At 49.7% G+C, this 20,293-nt stretch overlaps 2 protein-coding genes across 2 annotated transcripts; both read left to right on the top strand.

Annotated features, from left to right (window-relative positions):
- Positions 1 to 575: 575 nt before the first annotated feature.
- ERMAP (erythroblast membrane associated protein (Scianna blood group)) lies at positions 576 to 10,301 on the top strand (the record flags this gene model as incomplete). Its single annotated transcript, XM_080800507.1, has 9 exons — positions 576 to 654; positions 912 to 1,250; positions 1,519 to 1,797; positions 3,229 to 3,345; positions 3,888 to 3,920; positions 4,895 to 4,951; positions 7,052 to 7,105; positions 7,609 to 7,635; positions 9,577 to 10,301. 9 exons carry the CDS (start codon positions 576 to 578, stop codon positions 10,299 to 10,301), a joined length of 1,710 nt encoding a protein of 569 aa, XP_080656633.1.
- Positions 10,302 to 14,044: 3,743 nt separating this feature from the next.
- ZNF691 (zinc finger protein 691) lies at positions 14,045 to 20,011 on the top strand. The gene is made up of 2 exons (XM_080800518.1): positions 14,045 to 14,081; positions 18,532 to 20,011. The coding sequence occupies exon 2, from the start codon at positions 18,541 to 18,543 to the stop codon at positions 19,393 to 19,395; it is 855 nt and encodes a 284-aa protein (XP_080656644.1). The 5' UTR covers positions 14,045 to 14,081; positions 18,532 to 18,540; the 3' UTR covers positions 19,396 to 20,011.
- The last annotated feature ends 282 nt before the right edge of the window (positions 20,012 to 20,293 follow it).

Genomic DNA, 20,293 nt, shown 5'->3' with positions numbered 1-20,293 from the left:
AGAATGTTCCCAGGGCCATGGAGCTAGCACATGAGTGGAGCCAAGACTTGAATCCACTGTGGGTAGAACACAGGCTAACCACAAGCCCATTCCAAGTCTGTCTTGGGACACTAAGTGCTAGAAGAAGCCAGTATCCTGATGTGCACCTGTTTAGACCCCCATGTAAGTTCTTGTTCTTCCAGACGCCTCCCTCAGCCTTCCAAATCACACTCAGTGCCTCACCCTCCATATCACCATGGTCCTCACTCATGGCATTCATAGACACCCATGACCCCAGCCTCCACATTGAGCACTTTAATCCTCACAATAATCCTGCCAGAAGGCACAGTTACTATACCCATTTTAAAGACAGAGAAACAGAGTCTCAGTTACAAGGTTACCCAGAGAAGTTAAGTTACAAGTTGACATGGAGATAAGTAGCAGAGCTGGATTCCAACCCTGGGCTGTGTGATTCCAGAGCATTGGCCGACCAGCCCTCACTGGCACCCCACCTCCTTACACTGTCCCGGCACCCACATCAAGCTCACCAGCCCTCTCTGGTTCTCCCTGCGTCTGTCCTCCTAGTTCCCACGGAGATGGCAAGTTCCTCTGGCTCCTGGCTCTCCAGCTGCCTCGTGGCCCTTATGTTCCTCCGGCTGCCCCTGCCGTTGTCAGGTAGGAGTTGGTGAGCCTCTTTCCCTGCCTGGGACCTCTGCCCAACGAGTCCCAAAAACAAGGGGACTTATTTCTTCCCGCGTTCTATTCCAACCCCCCTCCCCGCCGAGTCCTTTCCAATGCCCTTCCCTGGCCCTGCTCTTCACCAAGACATCCCTTTCACCCCCCGCCGCGCTGCTGTTCTCTGGTCCCGCCCACACGCCCTTGTCCGTTTTCTGCCCACACGCCCTTGTCGGTTTTCTGTCCGCACCACGCAGGGGACGCCGACGACTACCACCTGGCCCCGCTAGGGGGCACAGCCGAACTGCTCTGCCCCATCCCCCTGTGGCCGGTCACCGTGCCCACCGCGGTCACGTGGCTGCGGTCCCCAAGCCCGGACCGCTCCCAGGTCGTGCACGTGTCCCGGGACGGGAGAGACCGGGAGGAAGGCGTGATGCCGGAATACAAGGGGCGGACGGCGCTGCGGAGGGACCCGGGAGAGGGGAGCGTGTCCCTGGAGATCCGCCACGTCCGGCTGGAGGACCGAGGGCTGTACCAATGCGAAGTTCAGATCGGAAACGTGACTCGAGACGGCACCGTGACCCTGCAGGTGGCAGGTCAGTCATTTTCAAAGGGGGGACAGAGGTACCCCCAAGACCTGAATCGTGGGATGCAGTTACCCCAGGGGTGCATTTGCGAAGTGTGAGGATGAAGCCAGAGACTCTCTCACCCGGTTGGGAGGAGCCTGGGGCTGCGGAGAGGGCGGGCCCGCAAGTGGCGCGGACAGCCCCGCCTCCCCCGGGGAGGCTGCGGGAAGGGGGCCAGGGCTCCGGCGGGGGACCGCGCCCCCACCGTCCGGCATCTGTGTTCCCCGTCTGCCTTCAGTTCTAGGCTCCGACCCTTACATCCACGTGAAGGGCTACGACGCTGGATGGATCCAGTTGGTGTGCAGGTCCGCGGGATGGTTTCCACAGCCTTTGGCCCAGTGGAAAGACCCTCAAGGCAGAGTGCTTCGACCCCTGTCGGATGTCCATGTCCTGGAAGCTGGGCTCTTCCGGATCGCGGTGTCCAGCAGAGTCAGGGACAGCACGCTGGGGAACGTGTCCTGCACCGTCCACAATTTGGCCCTCGGCCAAGAGAAGACCACAGCCATGCTCATAGCAGGTAAAAGCCGGGGCAGTAAACAGGCTTGAAGCCCCTGCCGAAAACTCCTACCTGAGTGGAAACTTTATAAAGAATTTTCAGATTTTTTAAATTCTAAGAGGAACACATGTTTGTGGTAGAAAAGTTGAAAAGTGATGAACATTGTAAAGAAACCGAAAATGGCCTATTACGTCATAAATTAGAACTGCTGCTAACCTCTGGGGGCATTTCTTTCAAGACATTCTTGTATGTCCCCATCTCTTGAGCGTGTGTGTTTTCATATATGTATTCCGCTGGGTCTTTTTTCCTTTAGTTACAACGTCCTGAGCATTTTCTGCCCATGTCCTTAAGTAGTTCTCTGCAACATGATTTTTAAGGGCTACACAGTACTTCGTTGTGTGGTTATAGCATAATAAAATTAATCAGAGCCCTATTTCTGGACATCTGGGTGGTCTCCAATTTTTCCTCCTATTATAACGAATGATTCAGTGAACATCTTCGCACATATTTTGGGACGTGATTCTGATTATTTTCTTAGAATGCATTTCTGGAAGTAAAATTAAGGGATCCAAAGGGTGTGAATCTTTTAAAGACCCTTTAAACATGGAGCCATGTGGTAAAGCAGAGTGGTTTGGGAGCCAGGAAAGACAGACTGTGGCCTGGGGTCCCAGATCAGAAGGGGTCAGGACTTCTGTGAATCCCTTCTTTTTCCTCCCTCTGTCCCCTTCCCTTCCCTTACTACTGCCACTGCCTCTCATGAAGTGCTAAGTGCTTTACTCTCCTGACCTCTTTAAGTCTCCCTACAACACAACGGGACAGGAATTACATCATCTCTATTTCCTAGATGGTTAGCTAGGCTTGGGGAGGCTCAGTCTCTTGCCCAGGGTCACACACTGCTGAGTGAGTTCTCACATCCAGCTGAGACTCTTCCCACGGGTCACAGAGCTTCTTCTGCTCTTTTTCTCTTCTTTCCTTTCTCCTTTCTTCTTGCCCAGGCTTTAGGTCTCCTGCTGTAGCACCACAGAAATGGTACTGCCCCTGCTCATAGGGCTCAGGGCCAAGATGTCACTCACTGACTGTTGTTTCACAACAGAGTGAGGATGATGGGGAGACAGGTGGGTGCTCATGAGAGAGATGATCCCTGAGGAAGCCCCTCCTATCCTTCAAAGTCCCTGGATAATGGCTCCATCTAGGATAGAACAAGGTTGTGGTTGAAAAGTGGAGTTTAACCTGTTGTCTTCAGGCAGGACCATCAGAACTACCCCTAAGAAGTGAACATCTCACTTTAAAGTCATCCCTGGGTCATTCCCCCAACAGACTTGGCTAGAAGTCTCTCTCTAGCCAGGAAGTTGGGATGTGCTTGAGCCATCTGCCGTCTGAAGCGGGGTCTGTGGCATGGGAGAAGCTGTTGGATGTCTCTTTGAGGGTGGCCATTGGTGGTTTCTGTTTTAGCCCCTTCTCCAGGGAGGATCTCCTCCTCAACAGTGGCTCTTGCTGTCATCCTGCCTGTCCTGGGGATTCTTATCATCGTGGGCATTTACCTCATCTGGAAGCAAAGAAGATCAAAAGGTAACTAAGTGGTAAGGGAGCCCTGGCTGGCAAGAAGTGGGATGGGCTTCTCTAGGAAATGTCCAGGAAGAAGTGGACGAGGACGTGAATTACCTGTAGGTTGGAGACCTTGCAAAATGGCGGAGAGAGAACTGGTAGAGCCTTGCTTGGGGACTCCCAATGCAGAGAAGGTCAGAGAAACTGCAGAAAAATCCTGGGCAGAGCTGTGAATCCTTATCTTTTGATAAATTAGGAAAGAACTGATCTTGCCAGCCTGCTAGTTAATTAAGAAACACAATTCTAGCCATGAGATAAAACCCCATAAATACGGTTGAATTTCACAGGCTCGCAGGGTTGCACATGACCCTGAGAGTCACAGAATCCAATATTCCTTCCTCTATCTGATGGTTTGAAGACCCTCTAATCCTTTCAAATAGTCACATGCCCAGAGTGACAAGGAGCAAAGTCCTCCTGGGCAGCTTGGGCCATCTTTGGACAACCCTGCCTATTAGAAAAAGCCCTTCCTTAAACTGAGCTGATATCTCTCTCTTTCTGTCTTCTAGAGAAGCTTCTCTATGAACAGGTGATGGAGGTAGGTAAGTGTCCTGAGTTGGGTGGAGATGTTACTGTGTTTTGTTCATTTTGTTAGTTTTAGATTAGCTGAAAATCCCAGTATCTGTTGTCCTTACAGGCAGGGGTGGTGGGACATCTTTACCGTCCTTTCCAGTTTTCACAGACACTTACTTGTCAGAGCTTGCCTTCTAGTATGTTTGGTGATTTTTGTATGCGAACTCACTGCTTGATCTGTGGGAGTCATGTAGGTCTAACATGGGGGGGAGCTTTTATTTGTTCAACAAACAATTAGTGATTGTCTACTAAGTGCCCCGGACTATACTAGATGCTGGGGTCACAATGGCAAGTAAAAGCAGATTCAGTCTGTGCCTTCTTGGAGCTTTCAGTCCAGTCAGGGAAGCATACGTGAGTGAAGTAATTACATAGATAAATGTGCACACATGCCATGAGAGGAAGTTCTAAGGGCCGTAAAGACTAGATCCAGGAGGAACCAACCAACCAAACTTGAGGGGCAGGAGCGGAGTCCCCAGAGGATGTTTGATCGGGAAGCTGGGCAGGCTTGGAGGAAGAGGGAATGGAAAACCTTCCACGGCAGAAAGAACAACATGCAAAAGACACACAGTGCAGAAGTGAGGGGAACGGTGGTAGGGGATGAGGCTGTGGACTTAGCAGGGGTCAGGCCAGGGGAGGCTTTGTAGATCATGTGAAGGGCTTTCGTTTTTCTTCTCGGAGCAGTGGTAAAGCAGTGAACAGGGCAGTCCTGGCCAGAATTGTGCTTCGAGAAGCTCTCTGGCTGCAGTGTTAAGAAAGAGCCAGAGGAAGCAAGGCAGGATGAGGGGGGCTGGTGGTGGGCACCATTTCTGTCATCCAGATGAGAGATGGTGAGGGCCTGAGTCAAGGAGGTAGAGATAGGGAGCCTCAAAGGCAGGTGAACTCAATAGGAGTTGGGGACCCTCAAAATAATGGCACAGAATCTCATTTACTTTTCTTCCTCTAGAAAATCTTCTCTCAGACCACGCAAAAGAAAAAGGTAATTATATGTACAGAATAAAGAGTAGGGGACAAATACCAAAGAACATATTCTTTCCACTTCTACATGAATGTTGACAGTCTGTCATACACACATTACACACACACACGCACACACACACACACACACACCTTCCATTAATACTATTGGAATTTGCTTTCCCATATCAAGGGGCTATAGAGCAACCATGGTGAGGGGATGCCCTTGGTCAACATTCACAGGTCTGAATTGTCCTGAGCTCCCTTCATCAGCCTTTCCACCAATCACTTAAAAAGAAGGTCTACTTATTATTTGAAAAGGTATTATTATGGTCATATGGGGTGTATGAGCATCTCAGAACTCCATACAGCTTTTGCATGGAGAGAGGCAGTGTGATGTGATGGGAGGATCCCAGGCTCTACAGAAAAGGGCTGGTTCAGTGACACTCAGCTCAGATCACCAGCGTGCCCCTTACTGGCCTTGGACAAGGTACTTCACTGCTCTGAGCTTTGGTTTCCCCATCTGTAAAATGGGGACAGTGAGTCTCCTCACCTGATTGTTTTCAGGATTAAAATAGACAACTTAAAAAGTTCTTATTACAAAGCCTGGTACCCCTTTCCCTTCCCACCTGTCATTTTCGTTAATTGAGTGTTTGCCCTGGACCACTGAGAGTAGAAGTCAGACACATCCAGGGTACAAAAAAAAACAGGGGGCTCTGCCCTTGGAAGGTCTTGCTGGGAAGACAAGTCCCTGGCTCGAAATGGCTCTGTCTGCCCCGATTTCTGCATCCCATCTCCTTCAAGGTGGTGAAAGTGTGGGCGCGCCCACCTCGGGGATGCTATGGCCATTCTGTCCAGGGGCGGGAGGCACGGTGTGGTATAGTGGGGCTGTCTCCGACTGGGAATCTCACAGTATCGCTATTAGCAACAGTAGGCTATTAAAGGACAACAAGACACACGTACGTGAGCACACAGTTACAAACACACAGAAACACTCAGCGGGGACCACAGAAAAAGAGCTGGACAAAAAGGGAGGGCCAAGAAAGGCAAACCCAAAGTTCCGGGCAGTCCAGGTCCTCGGGAAGGTGGCACTGGTACCACCAGGTTCTCTAGTCTGAGCTTTGAGAGATGCAACTGATTTCAGGGCCCACAGGCTGGTTCATCGCCCCTTCCACTGGTCAGGTGGCGGGGGATGGAGTGATGAGCCTTTCTGCGTCCGATCTATTCACTCGTGCCTTTTTCTGTTTTTTAGGAAGGCTCCATAAAGCCCTCAGTAAGTTCCACCGCTCATCCATGGCACAAACCTCCTTCTGCTGACATCTTTGCTTTAGGATGAGTGTCTCAGTTTCACTTCTTGGGGCTGAAGATGGGGGCAAGGGTACTTGAGGTCATGGGGCTTGGAGATGTATTGGCTCTCAAAGTCCTCTCTTCTCAAATATTTCCTGTTCCTCTTTCCCATAGAACTGTTATCTGGTCTCTATGTGGGAAAGATTTTACTGGGAAGCGCTCACCTCCCATGGGTGAAGTTTCCTGGGAGACCCTTTTTATTCCCTAGGTGTGACATTCCCTTCCGGATCCTCATTAAAGTGAGTGTGTGGAGCAGTGTTTCTCCACCACTTCATGTATGAGAACCTCTTTATAACCACAAAAACCTTCAGACATGTGATGACATGTCTCTTTTATTTTACATTGAGAAAATATACCTAAGGAAATCAAATAGACATTGGGTGATGGCTTTAAATGAACTTGGACTTTATTCTTCTCCCACAACATCCTACAAATGTTTACGTTGTGGTGACCTAGATGCAGAAGATGTGTTGTTGACTTGGTCTGCCAGAAAGTTCTGGCGGGCACAGAAACTGGCTGACTCTCCTCCGCCTTGTCCCCGGGGAGCCCTGGCCCACAGCTGGGAGCCACGGCTGTGGCAAGCCCCATCATGGGAAAGCTCAGTGTACTGCTACTGAGGGTCTGATGTGGGAATGTGGTTGGGATGGGATGGCAGCACTCTGGAAGTCCTTGTTCTGATTGGTCCAACTGTTTTTATTCTTCAGAGAAACTCCGGAGTGAACTGAGTAAGTGTCCCATGTTCTTCTAACTCCCGTACCACCTGATCTCCCGTTGAGTCTGTATTTCCAGCAATTTCCAGCTCATCCCCTTCTTTCTTCTTTTATAGAGTTGAAAAGAGCTGCAGCGAACTCAGGTGAGGTGCACCTTCTCCTGCACTTGGCCCCCCATGCCCCAGGAGTTCTCCATTTTCCTAACTTTATTTTTTATTTTTTTTATTAAATTTTTTATTTATTTTCAGCGTAACAGTATTCATTGTTTTTTCACCACACCCAGTGCTCCATGCAATCTGTGCCCTCCCCAATACCCACCACCTGTTTCCCCCACCCTCCCACCCCCCGCCCCTTCAAAACCCTCGGGTTGTTTTTCAGAGTCCATAGTCTCTCATGGTTCACCTCCCCTTCCAATTTCCCTCAACTCCCTTCTCCTCTCCATCTACCCTTGTCCTCTATATTATTTGTTATGCTCCACAAATAAGTGAAACCATATGATACTTGACTCTCTCTGTTTGACTTATTTCACTCAGCATAATCTCTTCCAGTCCTGTCCATGTTGCTACAAAAGTTGGGTATTCGTCCTTTCTGATGGAGGCTCCATTTTCCTAACTTATAATTCAAGCATCCCCTTTCTGTCTTTCAGGCTGGAGGCGGGCGAGGCTGCACTTTGGTAAGTTATACCAGGCAGGGCATCCACATGTCAGAGCCCATAGCTCTAGTCCTGTGGAATGCAGACTGCCATTTAAAGATTTTTAAAATCAAATCTGTTTATCTGCTTATCAAATTAGAAAAAGTCTTTGTGATTTGGGGGGTCACGTTTAGATTTGGAAAGTCTCCCCTCATTTAAAACACTTGAGATATATATCTATATATCTATATATATAGATATAGATATATATATATCTCTATATCAAGATATATCATGATATATATGTATATCATGATCTTCTTATGGGCTCTCTACAATTTTTGAGATTTTATCATAAGTGTGTTGGTTATTTGGATGTCATCTTTGTGACTGGGTTACTCCTGTCCTGTCCTGACTACTTTTTGATTTGTAAGGGTTCTTTCTATATAAAGTATACTAGTTCTTTGTCATATTTTTCACAACTTATTTTTCCAAGTTTTTCATTTTCATTTTACTTTCCTTATGGTATTTTTTTTTTGATGTATGATTGTTTTGTTTTTATGTAGTCAAGTTTATTTGTCTTTTCCTGTGTAGTCTCTTCCATGCTTTCAAGTTTGGGAAGTCCTTCCTATCCCACAGTTGGACCAACAGCCAGTGCTCCTATTTCTGTCTACACACCTGCCATGTCCTTCTTCCAAGATCAGTTTTCTTGAGGGGTGGTGACTGAGATTCTCAGAGAAGACAGTGGGTGAGGCTCATGCTCCCACAGCACAGACTATGAAAAGGTTTCGTAGTTTTATTCTAGAAGATTTGCACATCTCTTTTCATTTTATTCCTAAATAGTTGGCAATTTTTTTGCTGCTATTTTTTTTTTGCTGCTATTTTTTTAAAAGATTTTACTTATTTATTTGACAGAGAGAGAGACAGCGAGAGAGGGGACACAAGCAGAGGGAGTGTAAGAGGGAGAAGCAGGCTCCCTGCTGAGCAGGAAGCCCAATGCGGGGTCCCAATCCCAGGACCCTGGGATCATGACCTGAGCCAAAGGCAGATGCCTACGACTGAGCCACCCAGGCGCCCCTTTTTTGCTGCTATTTTAATGAGACCTGTTATTTTCACCTACTGCCAGTCCTTATCAATTTTCCAGCTACTCATCCCCCTTCTGTTCATGTGGCTTCCTTCAGGCAGGTACAATAGAATTGAGGAGTTGGCACTTGAGAAAACACCAAATCACCTTGGTTGGCATTCAAGGAGCTCATAAACCCTTCTGAAACTCATGGTCTGGCTCACTCCCACCACCTTGACTGAGTACAGATTTCATGGGTTCTCTCTCCAAGAAGAGCCTGTTTTCTATGCTTGGCAAAAGGGAGAGACTCACTGTGACCCTCATGATCCACAATTTTAAAGAAGAATCCTTCTATCTATATTACCCTTTAAAAATGATAATTATAAGCAATGATTTTAACTACAAAATGAGCATCACACACTCACTGTGTGAACTAGGCACCATCTCATGTATTAGCAAAATTTGTACAAATGGGAGCCCCTATTTCCATTTTATAGAAGAAGAAACTGAAGTTGGGGGATAAGTAACGAGCCCAAGGTCACATAACCAGCAAGTGGCAGAGCTGGGACTCACACATCCTAGCTGGCTACGGGGTCTAACATCAAAGCCTATGTTTATTATCATACATTACATTCCTTGGGACCATCGAAAACAAAGGCAGTGTTTCCTAAGGATTAAGGCAGCTTCACAGACAGATGAAATACTTTTTCTTCTTTCAACTTAATACACTCCCAGCAGATCTAGGAGACTGGAAGACAGTTTTCTTTGGCTCCCATACATATAGGGGAGGGGGAAACATGAACTCAAATAGACCAATGACAGTGATCACAGACCTAGAGATTATCTTTCCCTCCAAAGCTACCCAAAGATCCCCTAAGACCTTGCCTTCCCCAGCCTCACCTGTCAGTGACTCTCTGCAGTGGCAGTGACCCTGGACCCGGACACAGCACATCCCAAACTCATCCTGTCTGAGGACCGGCGACGTGTGAAGCTTGGAGACAGAAGGCAGCCTGTGCCTGACGGCCCCCAGCGATTTGACTTTGTCGTCAGTGTCCTGGGCGCTGAGTACTTCACGGCAGGCTGTCACTACTGGGAGGTGGACGTGGGAGACAAAACTAAATGGGCCCTGGGGGTGTGTAGTGAGTCTGTGAGCAGGAAGGGGAAGATCACTGCCACGCCTGCCAACGGACACTGGCTTGTCCGCCAGAGTAGTGAGAAGGAGTACGAAGCTCTCACATCCCCGCAGACCACGCTGCGCCTCAAGGAGCCCCCGAGGTGCGTGGGAATTTTCCTGGACTATGAGGCGGGCATCATTTCCTTCTACAATGTGACCAGCAGATCCCACATCTTTACTTTCACCCACACCTTCTCTGGCCCCCTTCGCCCTTTCTTTGAGCCCTGCCTTCATGATGGTGGGAAAAACACAGCACCTCTAATCATCTGCTCAGAACTCCAGAAATCAGAGCCACCAGCTGGCCGCAAGCCAGAAGAAAAAGGTCATGCGAATGGAGACGTGGCCATGAATGTGGACCCTTCCTTATTCCCCCCTCAGGCACCGGAGCTTTTCCCACCCAGGGATATGATCCTGCCCTGGCCCTCTGACCTTGCCCCAGCCCTTCAAGGGCTCAAGGTTCCTTCTTTTTAGGGCTGTACCTCATTACCTGCTCCCCTGATGGTCCAGCACCCTGCCCTAGATTTCAGTCTGCTGGCCCAGCACCTGATTCTGAAACATCCCATCTCCTTTCCCCAGATCTAGACCTTGTGATTTCGAATCACACCACCTTCCACCCAGGGCTCAGTTCTAAACTCTGTCATCCTTCCGGGACTTAAAGTTCCCATTGCTCTGGAAGAATTTTTGAAAACCAACCATCAGATTAGGTTTAGTGGATGATGGGATGGTGAATGTGTGTCCCCAAGACACAGGGGTTCTCTACTCAAGGAGCTACTTAAAGGAACTTCACCCTGCCTCATCCTGCACTTGACCTTTTAGTCATGAGGTTATGGTGCCCGGTCCCTGACTTCTCTCTTATTCCCTCCAGAATGGCTTTTTTCCTTCTCTCAGTGCAGGCCTCTAGCTCCTTTGGGTCACATGCTCTTCCTTCTTCTTCTGGAATATGGGATGGGGAAGTTGGAAGAGTAAAACATGCCCTCCCTTTCTGTTTCCTTGATGCTTGTTTACAGTATAGTTTCCTGCCATCCAGAGCTAATGTACACGTTTTCAAAGCTAACTTACCTATTGATGCTAACCAGGTACAGGGATTTGAAGTGTGGTAGCCATAATCCTGAAAAGCCTCAAGAGCACGGATAGGGAGCTGGGATGCAGAGCTTCAAACACAGCAGCCCAGCTGTGTGTGGCCTTGGAAAGAGCCGTGGATGAGTCTGTCTGTTACCCTGGTCCTTTCGAATCTCCTCCCGGGATTTAGAGAGGTCCAGCTAGAAAAGTGACAGTTCTGACCACCAGTGTGGAGGCTATTTTTCCCCATAAGACCATTATCTTAGAAGACTTGACTACTTGTGTAGCAAAGAGCCTCTTAGGTCAGAGTACTGATTTCAAATTGTTGGGTCCCCCAATAATGGGTCCGTGATTAAAGGAGAGAGACTGATACAAAGTGAAGGTCAAGCAAAGCTTTATTTCGCGCCAAGCATCGAGAATCAAACCAACCGGCCAGCCACACCTCTTACAGAGAGCTTGACCCCTCCCTGCCTCACAGACTAACTTTTATAGAGCAAAGGCCATGTGGTTGAGCCTGGCCACACTGAGGTGGCCAATGAGACTACAATACAGAGAGAAAGCTGCACAGGCATGCTAGGTCACACACGGGTGGCCAATTGAACCACAATTCACCCCATAGTAGCTATTTGAACTAGCCTATCACCTTAGTCAGAATGGGCGCCCAAAAGGCACCCAAAGGGTGGGGCCCATACTCCTTGGTAGCTAGGAGACAGTATGCGCCCCCCACTGATTGAATGTCCCCACCTGACCTGACCCACCCTTGTATTTGGGCTTTGTTAACTGGGACTGGTTTCCCAGACTTGCTTTTAAGTAAGTTCCCCTGGCGGGGGACAGGGTCAATTTAAGTTTTACTGCATAAACAACAAAATGGCAGTTCAACCAGGGTGGGGCCGCTCTGGCTGAATAGGCTCTTACAAAATAGGAGGTTGGTAGCTCCTGTGCGAGGTTAAAACAATGAACCTCCTTTTTTAGTGTGGCTTGCAGAACGAAGCCTCCTCACTTTCAAGTCATTCCACATATGTGATCTGGCTTCTTTGTAGAGATACTGGCTGATACCAGTTCGCAGATGAGTACACAGTTCTACCCGATGGAAACTGGATCTTTCTGTTGGAAGTTCTCTCTCTTAGCTCTTGTCATAGTCAGGGTCCTCCAGGACAATATGTATTTGTTACATTTATATGTATAGAGATTTACTGCAAGGAGTTGGCTCGCATGATTATGGAGGCTGGCATGTCCCAAGATCTGCAGGGTTAGTCAGCAAGCTGGAGACATAGGGGAGCTAATGGCATAGTTCGTTTGATGGCTGACAGGCTTGAGACCCAGGAAGAATCAATATTTCCATTTGAATTTTTTTTTAAATTTATTTTGACAGAGAGAGATCACAAGTAGGCAGAGAGGCAGGTAGAGAGAGAAGGGGAAGCAGGCTCCCTGCTGAGCAGAGAACACGATGTGGGGCTCGATCCCAGGACCCTGAGACCATGACCTGAGCTGAAGGCAGAGGCTTTAACCCACTGAGTCACCCAGGTGCCCCCAATATTTCCATTTGAATCTGAAGGTAGGGGGAAAAAAAAAAAGTCAATGTCCCAGGCTAAAGACCCTTAGGCAAGAAGAATTCTCTCATACTAGGGGTTGGGGTTGCTTTCTGGTTCTATTCAAGCCTTCAATTGATTGGATGGGGCCTACCCACATCTGGGAGAGAAATCAGCTTTATTCATTCTACCAATTTAAATGTTAATCTCATCAGAAAACACCCTTCACAGAAACAGTCAGAATAATGTTTGACCAAGTGTGTGGGCACCCTGTAGCCTGGTCAAGTTGATACATATATTTAATTATCACAGTGCATGGGTGAAAATTTTTATTTGCTTTTGTACAGTTCTTAAATAAAAGTTTGATATTTGTTGTTTGGCATGATGTTATTTTCATCATGAATGAGATGTTGTGGGGAAGGGCTTTGCACTGGTAACAGGAAAACATCTTACGGAATTGGTTTTTGAACAGCCTTGAATCCACCCAAGCACGCTTTAACCACAGTTAGAAACAAAGCCACAGTTTTATTTCTGATCTGCCTTCCCAGCATTTTAATAAATTTATAAGCAATAGTGTATGTGGGGGATTTATGTTTCGCTCATTCATACTCAGTTTTCAAACATACTTTCCTGAATATCTTAAGCCTAAAACTAATTCCCATTGTTCACACTGGCTGCACCTAAGAGAAATTTACCAGCAGGAAATATAACTGGTATTTGTGGAAGCAGAAGCTTTAACTCATTTAATCTTTAAAATAATTCTGCCGGGGATTTTATGGGGGAGAGGGGTGGTGCTCCAAATGGCTAGGCGGTAGAACTGGGATTATAAATCTAGCCTATCTAGCTCTGGACACCATTCTTTGCTCTTTGCACTGAAAGACCGTTGCAGATATGAGAATATTCTATTAGACTACTTCTTCTTCTTTTTTTTTAACTAAAACCTGCGGGGGAGGGGGGGGCGGAATCTTCATCCTGGAAATACCTTGGAAGTCTTATTGTGCCGGCTTTATGAATGGCAGTCAGATCTACCGAGGTAGGACCCAGAAAAATCCCTGGGCAGGAGCACTGGGGGACCCAGAGGCAGCTCCTCACACAGGGAACGTTTAGCTCTCTGACAAACGTTCTGGGTTAGCTGATCTTTACTCCCCCTTCTAGTTCTACAATCCTTTGACTTTAAAATACAAACCTCGAGGAAAGCGCGGATGTCTACCGGGATGTCTACCATACCGTCAAGTGCCACCAACTCACAGTAAAGAAGAAACTGAGTTCATGATCCCTTGGAGGTTATGGAGGTTAGCTCTACGTATTCTACCACTGGCCAGACCGGTGGCCTCACACATTGGGCTTTTAACGCGTGAACGTGGAAAGAAATCCGGGGAACTCAGTCCCAGCTGCTCAGTTCTAAACTTCGCAAATTCCTTCTCCGAGTCTGCGCTCTTCCTCAGGACTACAACTCCCAGCAGGTCTTGCCCGAGGCCAAAGCTTATTGGCGGTACCGCCTGGGTTTCTCACGTTGTGGCAGCCAGTACAGCCAGTGGGAAGAAAGGGTCCTCCTGAGGAACCAATCCTGGAGAGGTAGGGCGGGTCCTCTCTGGGTTCCGGCTCCGGCTCCTCCCCCGGCCCTCTGAGGCGGCGCTGTCCCTGACCGAGCGGCGGGAGCGAGGTGGGTCCGGTTTGGGCCCGAGGTCGCGGGGGGGTGGCGGGCACGGCTTCGCGGGGAACTCTGAGCGTGGCCGCCTCCCTTCTTCCAGGGAGTTAGAGGCTGTGGCTTTGCTCCCTGGACCCGGTGGGGAGCAATTGGGACCTGGTGGTCCCCTCGCCCCGACCCCTGGCCCCCGCCCCTGGCCCGCGCGGCTAGGCAGCTACCCCAGCCCTCCCCACAAGCCCTCCTGTTGGCTTTTCAGTCCACCCCCCCGGCACAGACCATACTTTGGGGGCCAGCCCCTAGCCCTCCCAAGCCATCCGGCTACTCAAAACCCAGACCTATGCCCTAGGACGCGGGTATCCTCGACTCCGCGATCGGCTTCTCACCGCCACTCCCAACCCAGCCTGCTGGGCTCCGGTCTCCTGACACCTCTGATTGCAGCCTGTGCCTCCTCTCCTCTCCCCTGCCCATCTCCTCCGGACCCTCTGACCCCTTTGGCCCCCTCTATCTGACCCGTTATGCAGCTACCCAGTACAGTTCCCTGTTCTTAAACACCTTGTTCCTGCTCTTTTTAAGTTCCTCTCTCCGCATGACCCCCCACCCCCTACCCCTTGACTTGACCCTAAAGAGCCGGGACTTCGGCCCTTCGGACCACTTTCCACCTTGGCGCCTTCACTCTAAACCCAGTCCCTTGACCTTCAGCATCTGTGATCACCAGCCCTGTCTTCTTGGCTCTCACTTCTTAGCCCTGGCCGCTTCTCCACTGCCCCATCCTTTCTACCTTCGGTCCTCCCTGTACGTCTCAGCCTCGTAGGAAGGCAAGCCCTATGGGCCCTTCTCTCCCCAAATCTTTGAAATGTGCGTCTCTGCCTTACCTGCCGCTGTATTCTCAGTGGGTAGATAGGGGGCTCCTCAGCTCTGCAAGTTCCAATTTTGCTCACCCATCTTGCAAGTCCTAACTCAGATACCGCCTTTTCCATGCAGCTGCTCATCCCCCATCTCTTCAGGGAGACACGCCTGTGTCTTCTTCGGAACTCCCTTGGCACTGTTCTTTTTCCTTCCCTCTCCACCCCATCTCCCTTCCCCTCTCCCTCCCTGTCTTCCTCCCTGCTTCTCTCCATTACTAGTGGCATGCCTTAAAGCACTGGCTTTGGAGTGATGAGCATAGGTCCCTGTTCAGCCACGCACTTGCTGTATGCCCTGGGGCAAGTTACAATTTCTCTGAGCCTCCATTTCCTCATCTCTAAAACAGATTGTGAAAATGAAATGACATGATTTGCATATTGTGTTCAGTCCAGGGCCTAGCACTTAGTATGAGCTTCCAGAATGTTTATTATTATTGGTTCCCGTATAATATGCCAGGTGCCGTGTGACGCATTGAGGAGTTGGTACAAAGGTGACCAAGGCACAGTTCCTGACCCCCCCTGAACTGAACCTTCTACACTGTATGCCAGTTTCTGGAGGTCATGGCCTATTTTCCTGCACTGTGCCATAAACTGAGGGTAGTATCATAATCCTAAATCTTGTTGCTCTTATATTGATCCAGCATTCAGTCCTGAGTGGAGTCAGAGCCTGGTACATTACAGGTTCTTAGAATAGCAGGATTGGATGTGAGTGGGGGCCAGGTAGCCCCCCTGTGGTACCAGAGCACCAGGTAGGGTGGGCAGGACTGGGGACTGAATTCGGATCATATCCATTGATTCATACATCAGAAGACATTAAGCAGTGCCTCGTGCTGGGGAGAGATTGCCAAAATGACCCAGTCTCTGTCCTTAAATTGCTTATAAACTGCTGGTGGAAACAGATTGTTAAAAGATCATTGCAAATCAGTGTAAAAGCAAGTACGGATGAGATTCTGTGGGTGCATAAAGGTGGAAGAGTGGGCAGATTCCTGAGAACAGTGGGTGAGACAGACACAGGTAAGCATGAAATGGGTTCTGGAGCCAGGCCTGGCCTTCACTCAGCTTGTTCAACGAATATTTATTAAAGATCTACTGTATATGACTGTCACTACTTGAGGAATTTGCGTTACATTAGAAAACAAAGGCCCTGTCCCTCAGGGGATATATGTTTTAGCAGGGGGAGGGCAGACACTAAATAAGAGACAGAAGAAATAGAATGTTATCGGGTGAGAAGTGTTGTGGGGCAGGAGGACTGGGAGTGTGGAAAAGGGGTTGTGATTTTTAAAAGTATTGTCAGGAAACAGTGAGTAAGTATCAAGGAATAAATTGTTTCTGGTGTTTACTTGCATTCTTGAAAGTGAAGCAAGCTTCCTTCACGTCTCTTCTCTAGATTCTTCAAGAAACACTCTATCAGGGATTGGTAAACTGGTTCACCTCCCTTTGTCTTTAAAGTTTTATTGGAACACAGCCACACTCCTTCCTTTAAGGAATTGTCTGTGGCTGCTTTTATGATATGAGAGCAGAGTTGAGTGGTTGCAACAGATCCTGTGGTCCCAAATATTCACTAAATATTTACCGTCTGGCCCTTTCCAGAAAAATCTGCTGGCTTCCACTCAAAGATTTGAGGCTCTGTCTGTATTTCACTTTTTAGATTATATAGAGCCTCATACCATTTATTTTCTTGTACTGTTTTTTTTTTTTTTAATTTTATTTATTTGACAGACAGATCACAAGTAGGCAGAGAGGCAAGCAGAGAGAGAAGGGAGGAAGCAGGCTCCCTGCTGAGCAGAGAGCCCGATGCGGGGCTCGATCCCAGGACGCTGGGATCATGACCTGAGCCGAAGGCAGCGGCTTTAACCCACTGAGCCACCCAGGCGCCCCTCTTGTACTGTTTTTTAATTAAAAAATTTTTTTTCTTTCCCAACAAGATCACGTAAGGAATCTTTTTCATTCTTGTGATCTGTGCAGGGCTAGGAAATAGCGTCCTCCACAATGGTCCTAGTAGCTGTCACTGGCCGCGTCGCTCGTACCCGCCCCACAGCTCCCCAAGAGCACTGGAGGTGTTTCCTCTGCCACACGGTCCTGCAGTGTAGGCGGGTATCATCGTGTTAGTGTGGTAGCATTGTGGGAGTCAAGGCTTAGAGGGCTTGAATCATTTGCACAGTTCCATAGTGTGTGTCACCATCAGGATCAAGCCCTAAATGTAGTCCATGGCCCTTCCATGACTACTTCTGGGTGTTCAGAAAAACTTGCTGACCTAAAGGAGTTCTGTCTGTCATTCTTCTCCCCTCACTGTCCTGTCATAGCCTGTGCTTCTGCCCCTTGTCCCTTGCTCCTGTCACCACACAGTATCCGCACTGGCCCACTGGGCCTTCCAAAGTGCCATTGTGGCCTCAGGGCCCAGGGGAAACCCCACGCTGGGCAGTGCTTTGTCCCCTCCTGGCCTGGCCCAGGCTGTAGGAGCTCAGAGTCCGTGTGGTCTGGCAAACGTTTATTGATGCCTTCCTGAGTTGGCAGTGTGTATGTGTAGTTGTGTAGGGGGAGAGAATGCGGTTTATGTCTGTGTCTTTGTAGGTGGCATGTGAGAGTGTGTGTGTATGATTTTGTGTGGGGTACGAATATAGCTGTACGTGTGATTGGGTAGGCACATGTGTGGCTATATATTTAGAAGGGCTGTGTATATGATGTATGTGCCCATATGTGGCTACAGGTGTGTATGAGTGTATGTTGTGTGTGTGTATGTGTCTGTGTGTAACTGTGTATGTGTGACTGTGTGGTTTGTGTGTATGGTGTGAGAACTATGATTGAGTGTGGCTGGTATGTGAGGATGGCCATGCGTTTGGGGTGGGTGTGTGTGTGTGTGAAAGAGAGAGAGGCGGTGTGTATACGGCTGTGTATGGTGTTGGAGAGCTGAAGTGGGCACTGACCAATCGGAGCAGACATAGCCTGGGCCCTGCAGTAGGTCTTGGAGGGCTCCGATGTTAACCCTTAGTTGCTAGCTAGGCTGCGGTCCAGGGAGGGGAAGAGTGGCAGAACAGGTAAGAGAATTCATGGCTGGGCCTCTGAACAACTGGGAGAGCCTCAGGAATGAGAGGTTCTGTTCATTTTGAAAGCAGGCAAATTGATACTTTTAAGGAAGTTTTTTTTTGTTTGGTTTTTGTTTTAATTAAACATAAAAGGAGTTTCGGTTAGCTTAGAGTCAGGCAGAGAAGTGGAATCATCTGCAGCTGGAAGCTCCTTTACCCACATGGGAATTAGAGTCTAGACTGTCATTGTTTTGTGGCCTTAGGAAAAGTGACATTATTCCCACTGACAAGTATCTGTGGGGGAGTGGACAAAAGTGGTGCCTTCGTTTTACTCTGATGGGTGACTGTCGTGTCTGTGGAAGTTTGTCACTTGAGAGTTATTAAGGAAAGGCATGCTCTCCAAGTATTCCCGAGAATTGAGGTTATTTCTGATGGACAGTTCCATGGGGAAGGGTACACCCCTTCAGCCAGAACAAAGGTTCCCTGCAGTCGAGCCTGAGCCCAGGAATAAAGGTGTTGGCCGTTTGTGTTCATTCTCAGGGTTCAGAAATGGGCAGTGAGAAGGAGCAGAATCCAGAACAGCACCTGCCTGAGGAAGGGGACTGGGGTGAGCCCTGGAGAGTGGATGACTCGGAGGGTTTTCAGATCCCAGATGGGGAGAAAGAGCGCAGGCAGGAGAGCCTGTCAGAGTGTCCGCCAGAGGTCCATCCCAAAAAGCCATGGCAGAAAGTCACTGCCCCCACTGGAGAGCCCGGGGGCCCCACGGCTCACCCGAGGCCCGAGACTGACGAGAAGCCCTTCACATGCACCCAGTGTGGGAAAACCTTCAATAACACCTCCAACCTGAGAACGCACCAGCGCATCCACACCGGCGAGAAGCCTTACAAGTGCTCCGAATGCGGCAAGAGCTTCTCGAGGAGCTCCAACCGCATCCGCCACGAGCGGATCCATCTGGAAGAGAAGCACTACAAATGTCCCAAGTGTCAGGAGAGCTTCCGGCGGCGCTCGGACCTCACCACGCACCAGCAAGACCACCTGGGCAAGCGGCCGTACCGCTGCGACATCTGCGGCAAGAGCTTCAGCCAGAGCGCCACGCTGGCCGTGCACCACCGGACCCACCTGGAGCCCGCGCCCTACATCTGCTGCGAGTGCGGCAAGAGCTTCAGCAACAGCTCCAGCTTCGGCGTGCACCACCGCACGCACACCGGTGAGCGGCCCTACGAGTGTGCCGAGTGTGGGCGGACCTTCAGCGACATCTCCAACTTTGGGGCCCACCAGAGGACCCACAGAGGGGAGAAACCCTACTGGTGCACGCTGTGCGGGAAACACTTCTCCCGGAGCTCGAACCTCATCCGCCACCAGAAAACGCACACGGGCGAGCAGGCCGCCAGAGACGCCAGCTGAAGGGCGAAGAGGGAGATAGGCGGAGAAACGCCAGCCTAGTGTAGGAAGATCTCCAGGATCTGCGGCTGCCCCCTCGACTTCAAGCCCCTCATCCCACTTTGGAGAATGGTTTCCTGTTGCCTCTGAAGCCAGGATCTGCAGGAGGTCCTGAGAAGGGACTCTTGAGTAAGAAGAAGCCTTGCCGCTTTCCAGGCCAGTTTCTCGCCTTGGAAAGTTTGGAGGATCCGGTCTTGGCTTCATCTCCTTGGGATGAAAGTAGGCTTAGCACAGGCTCGCGTGTCATTAGGGCAACCATCCCCTGGCCTTTGAGGACGTACCTGTGAGGTGGGCATCACTGCCCGAAGGTCCTCCAGATCGTATAGGAACCACACAGGGCCTGTTATGGTGGCTGTCAGTGCCCGTCTGCTGTGCCTCGCCTGCGCTGGGAGGAGCGGCCTTCCCGATGGAAGGGGCCTCCTCGGCCTGGAGAAGAGGTCTGGTCCTGCCTTAGGAATGAAAAGGAAGCCCTCAGGGAGCCACGATCCAGGGACCTTCCCAGTCCCCCATGTCTGTGACTCGTTCCCCCACCCTAACCCACATCTGTTCCCAGAGTGATTAGCAGTAAAACCCTTCAATGAAAAGGACCTGTGTACTTATTTGGGGCATCAAGGAAGTGGGAGCTGGGGAGCTGGTCATGCTGCAGCCCCTCTGGAAGGGGGCTGGGTGCCCAGAGAATGGGTGGCTGCTCTGAAAAGCAGAGGAAAGCAGGCGGAGTCTGGGGGGCCTCTGAGGAGGAAGGCAGGAGGGAAGGAAGGAACACTGAGCAGCAGCATCTGCTGTGGCTTCTGCAGGTCACATTGACGTCTTTGGCTCTGTGTCCTGGCAGGACAGCCTTCAGAGGAGTCACACAGCGGGGGTT

The sequence above is a fragment of the Martes martes genome (assembly GCF_963455335.1).
Source record: "Martes martes genome assembly, chromosome: 4".
Taxonomy (NCBI): Eukaryota; Metazoa; Chordata; class Mammalia; order Carnivora; family Mustelidae; genus Martes; species Martes martes.
The sequence above is the reverse complement of the archived record's forward strand: the minus strand, read 5'-3'. Positions and strand labels throughout refer to the sequence as shown.

What these genes read in the sequence shown, in the direction of transcription:
- ZNF691 (XM_080800518.1), top strand. Translation starts at nt 18,541, where the DNA reads ATGGGCAGTGAGAAGGAGCAGAATCCAGAACAGCACCTGCCTGAGGAA.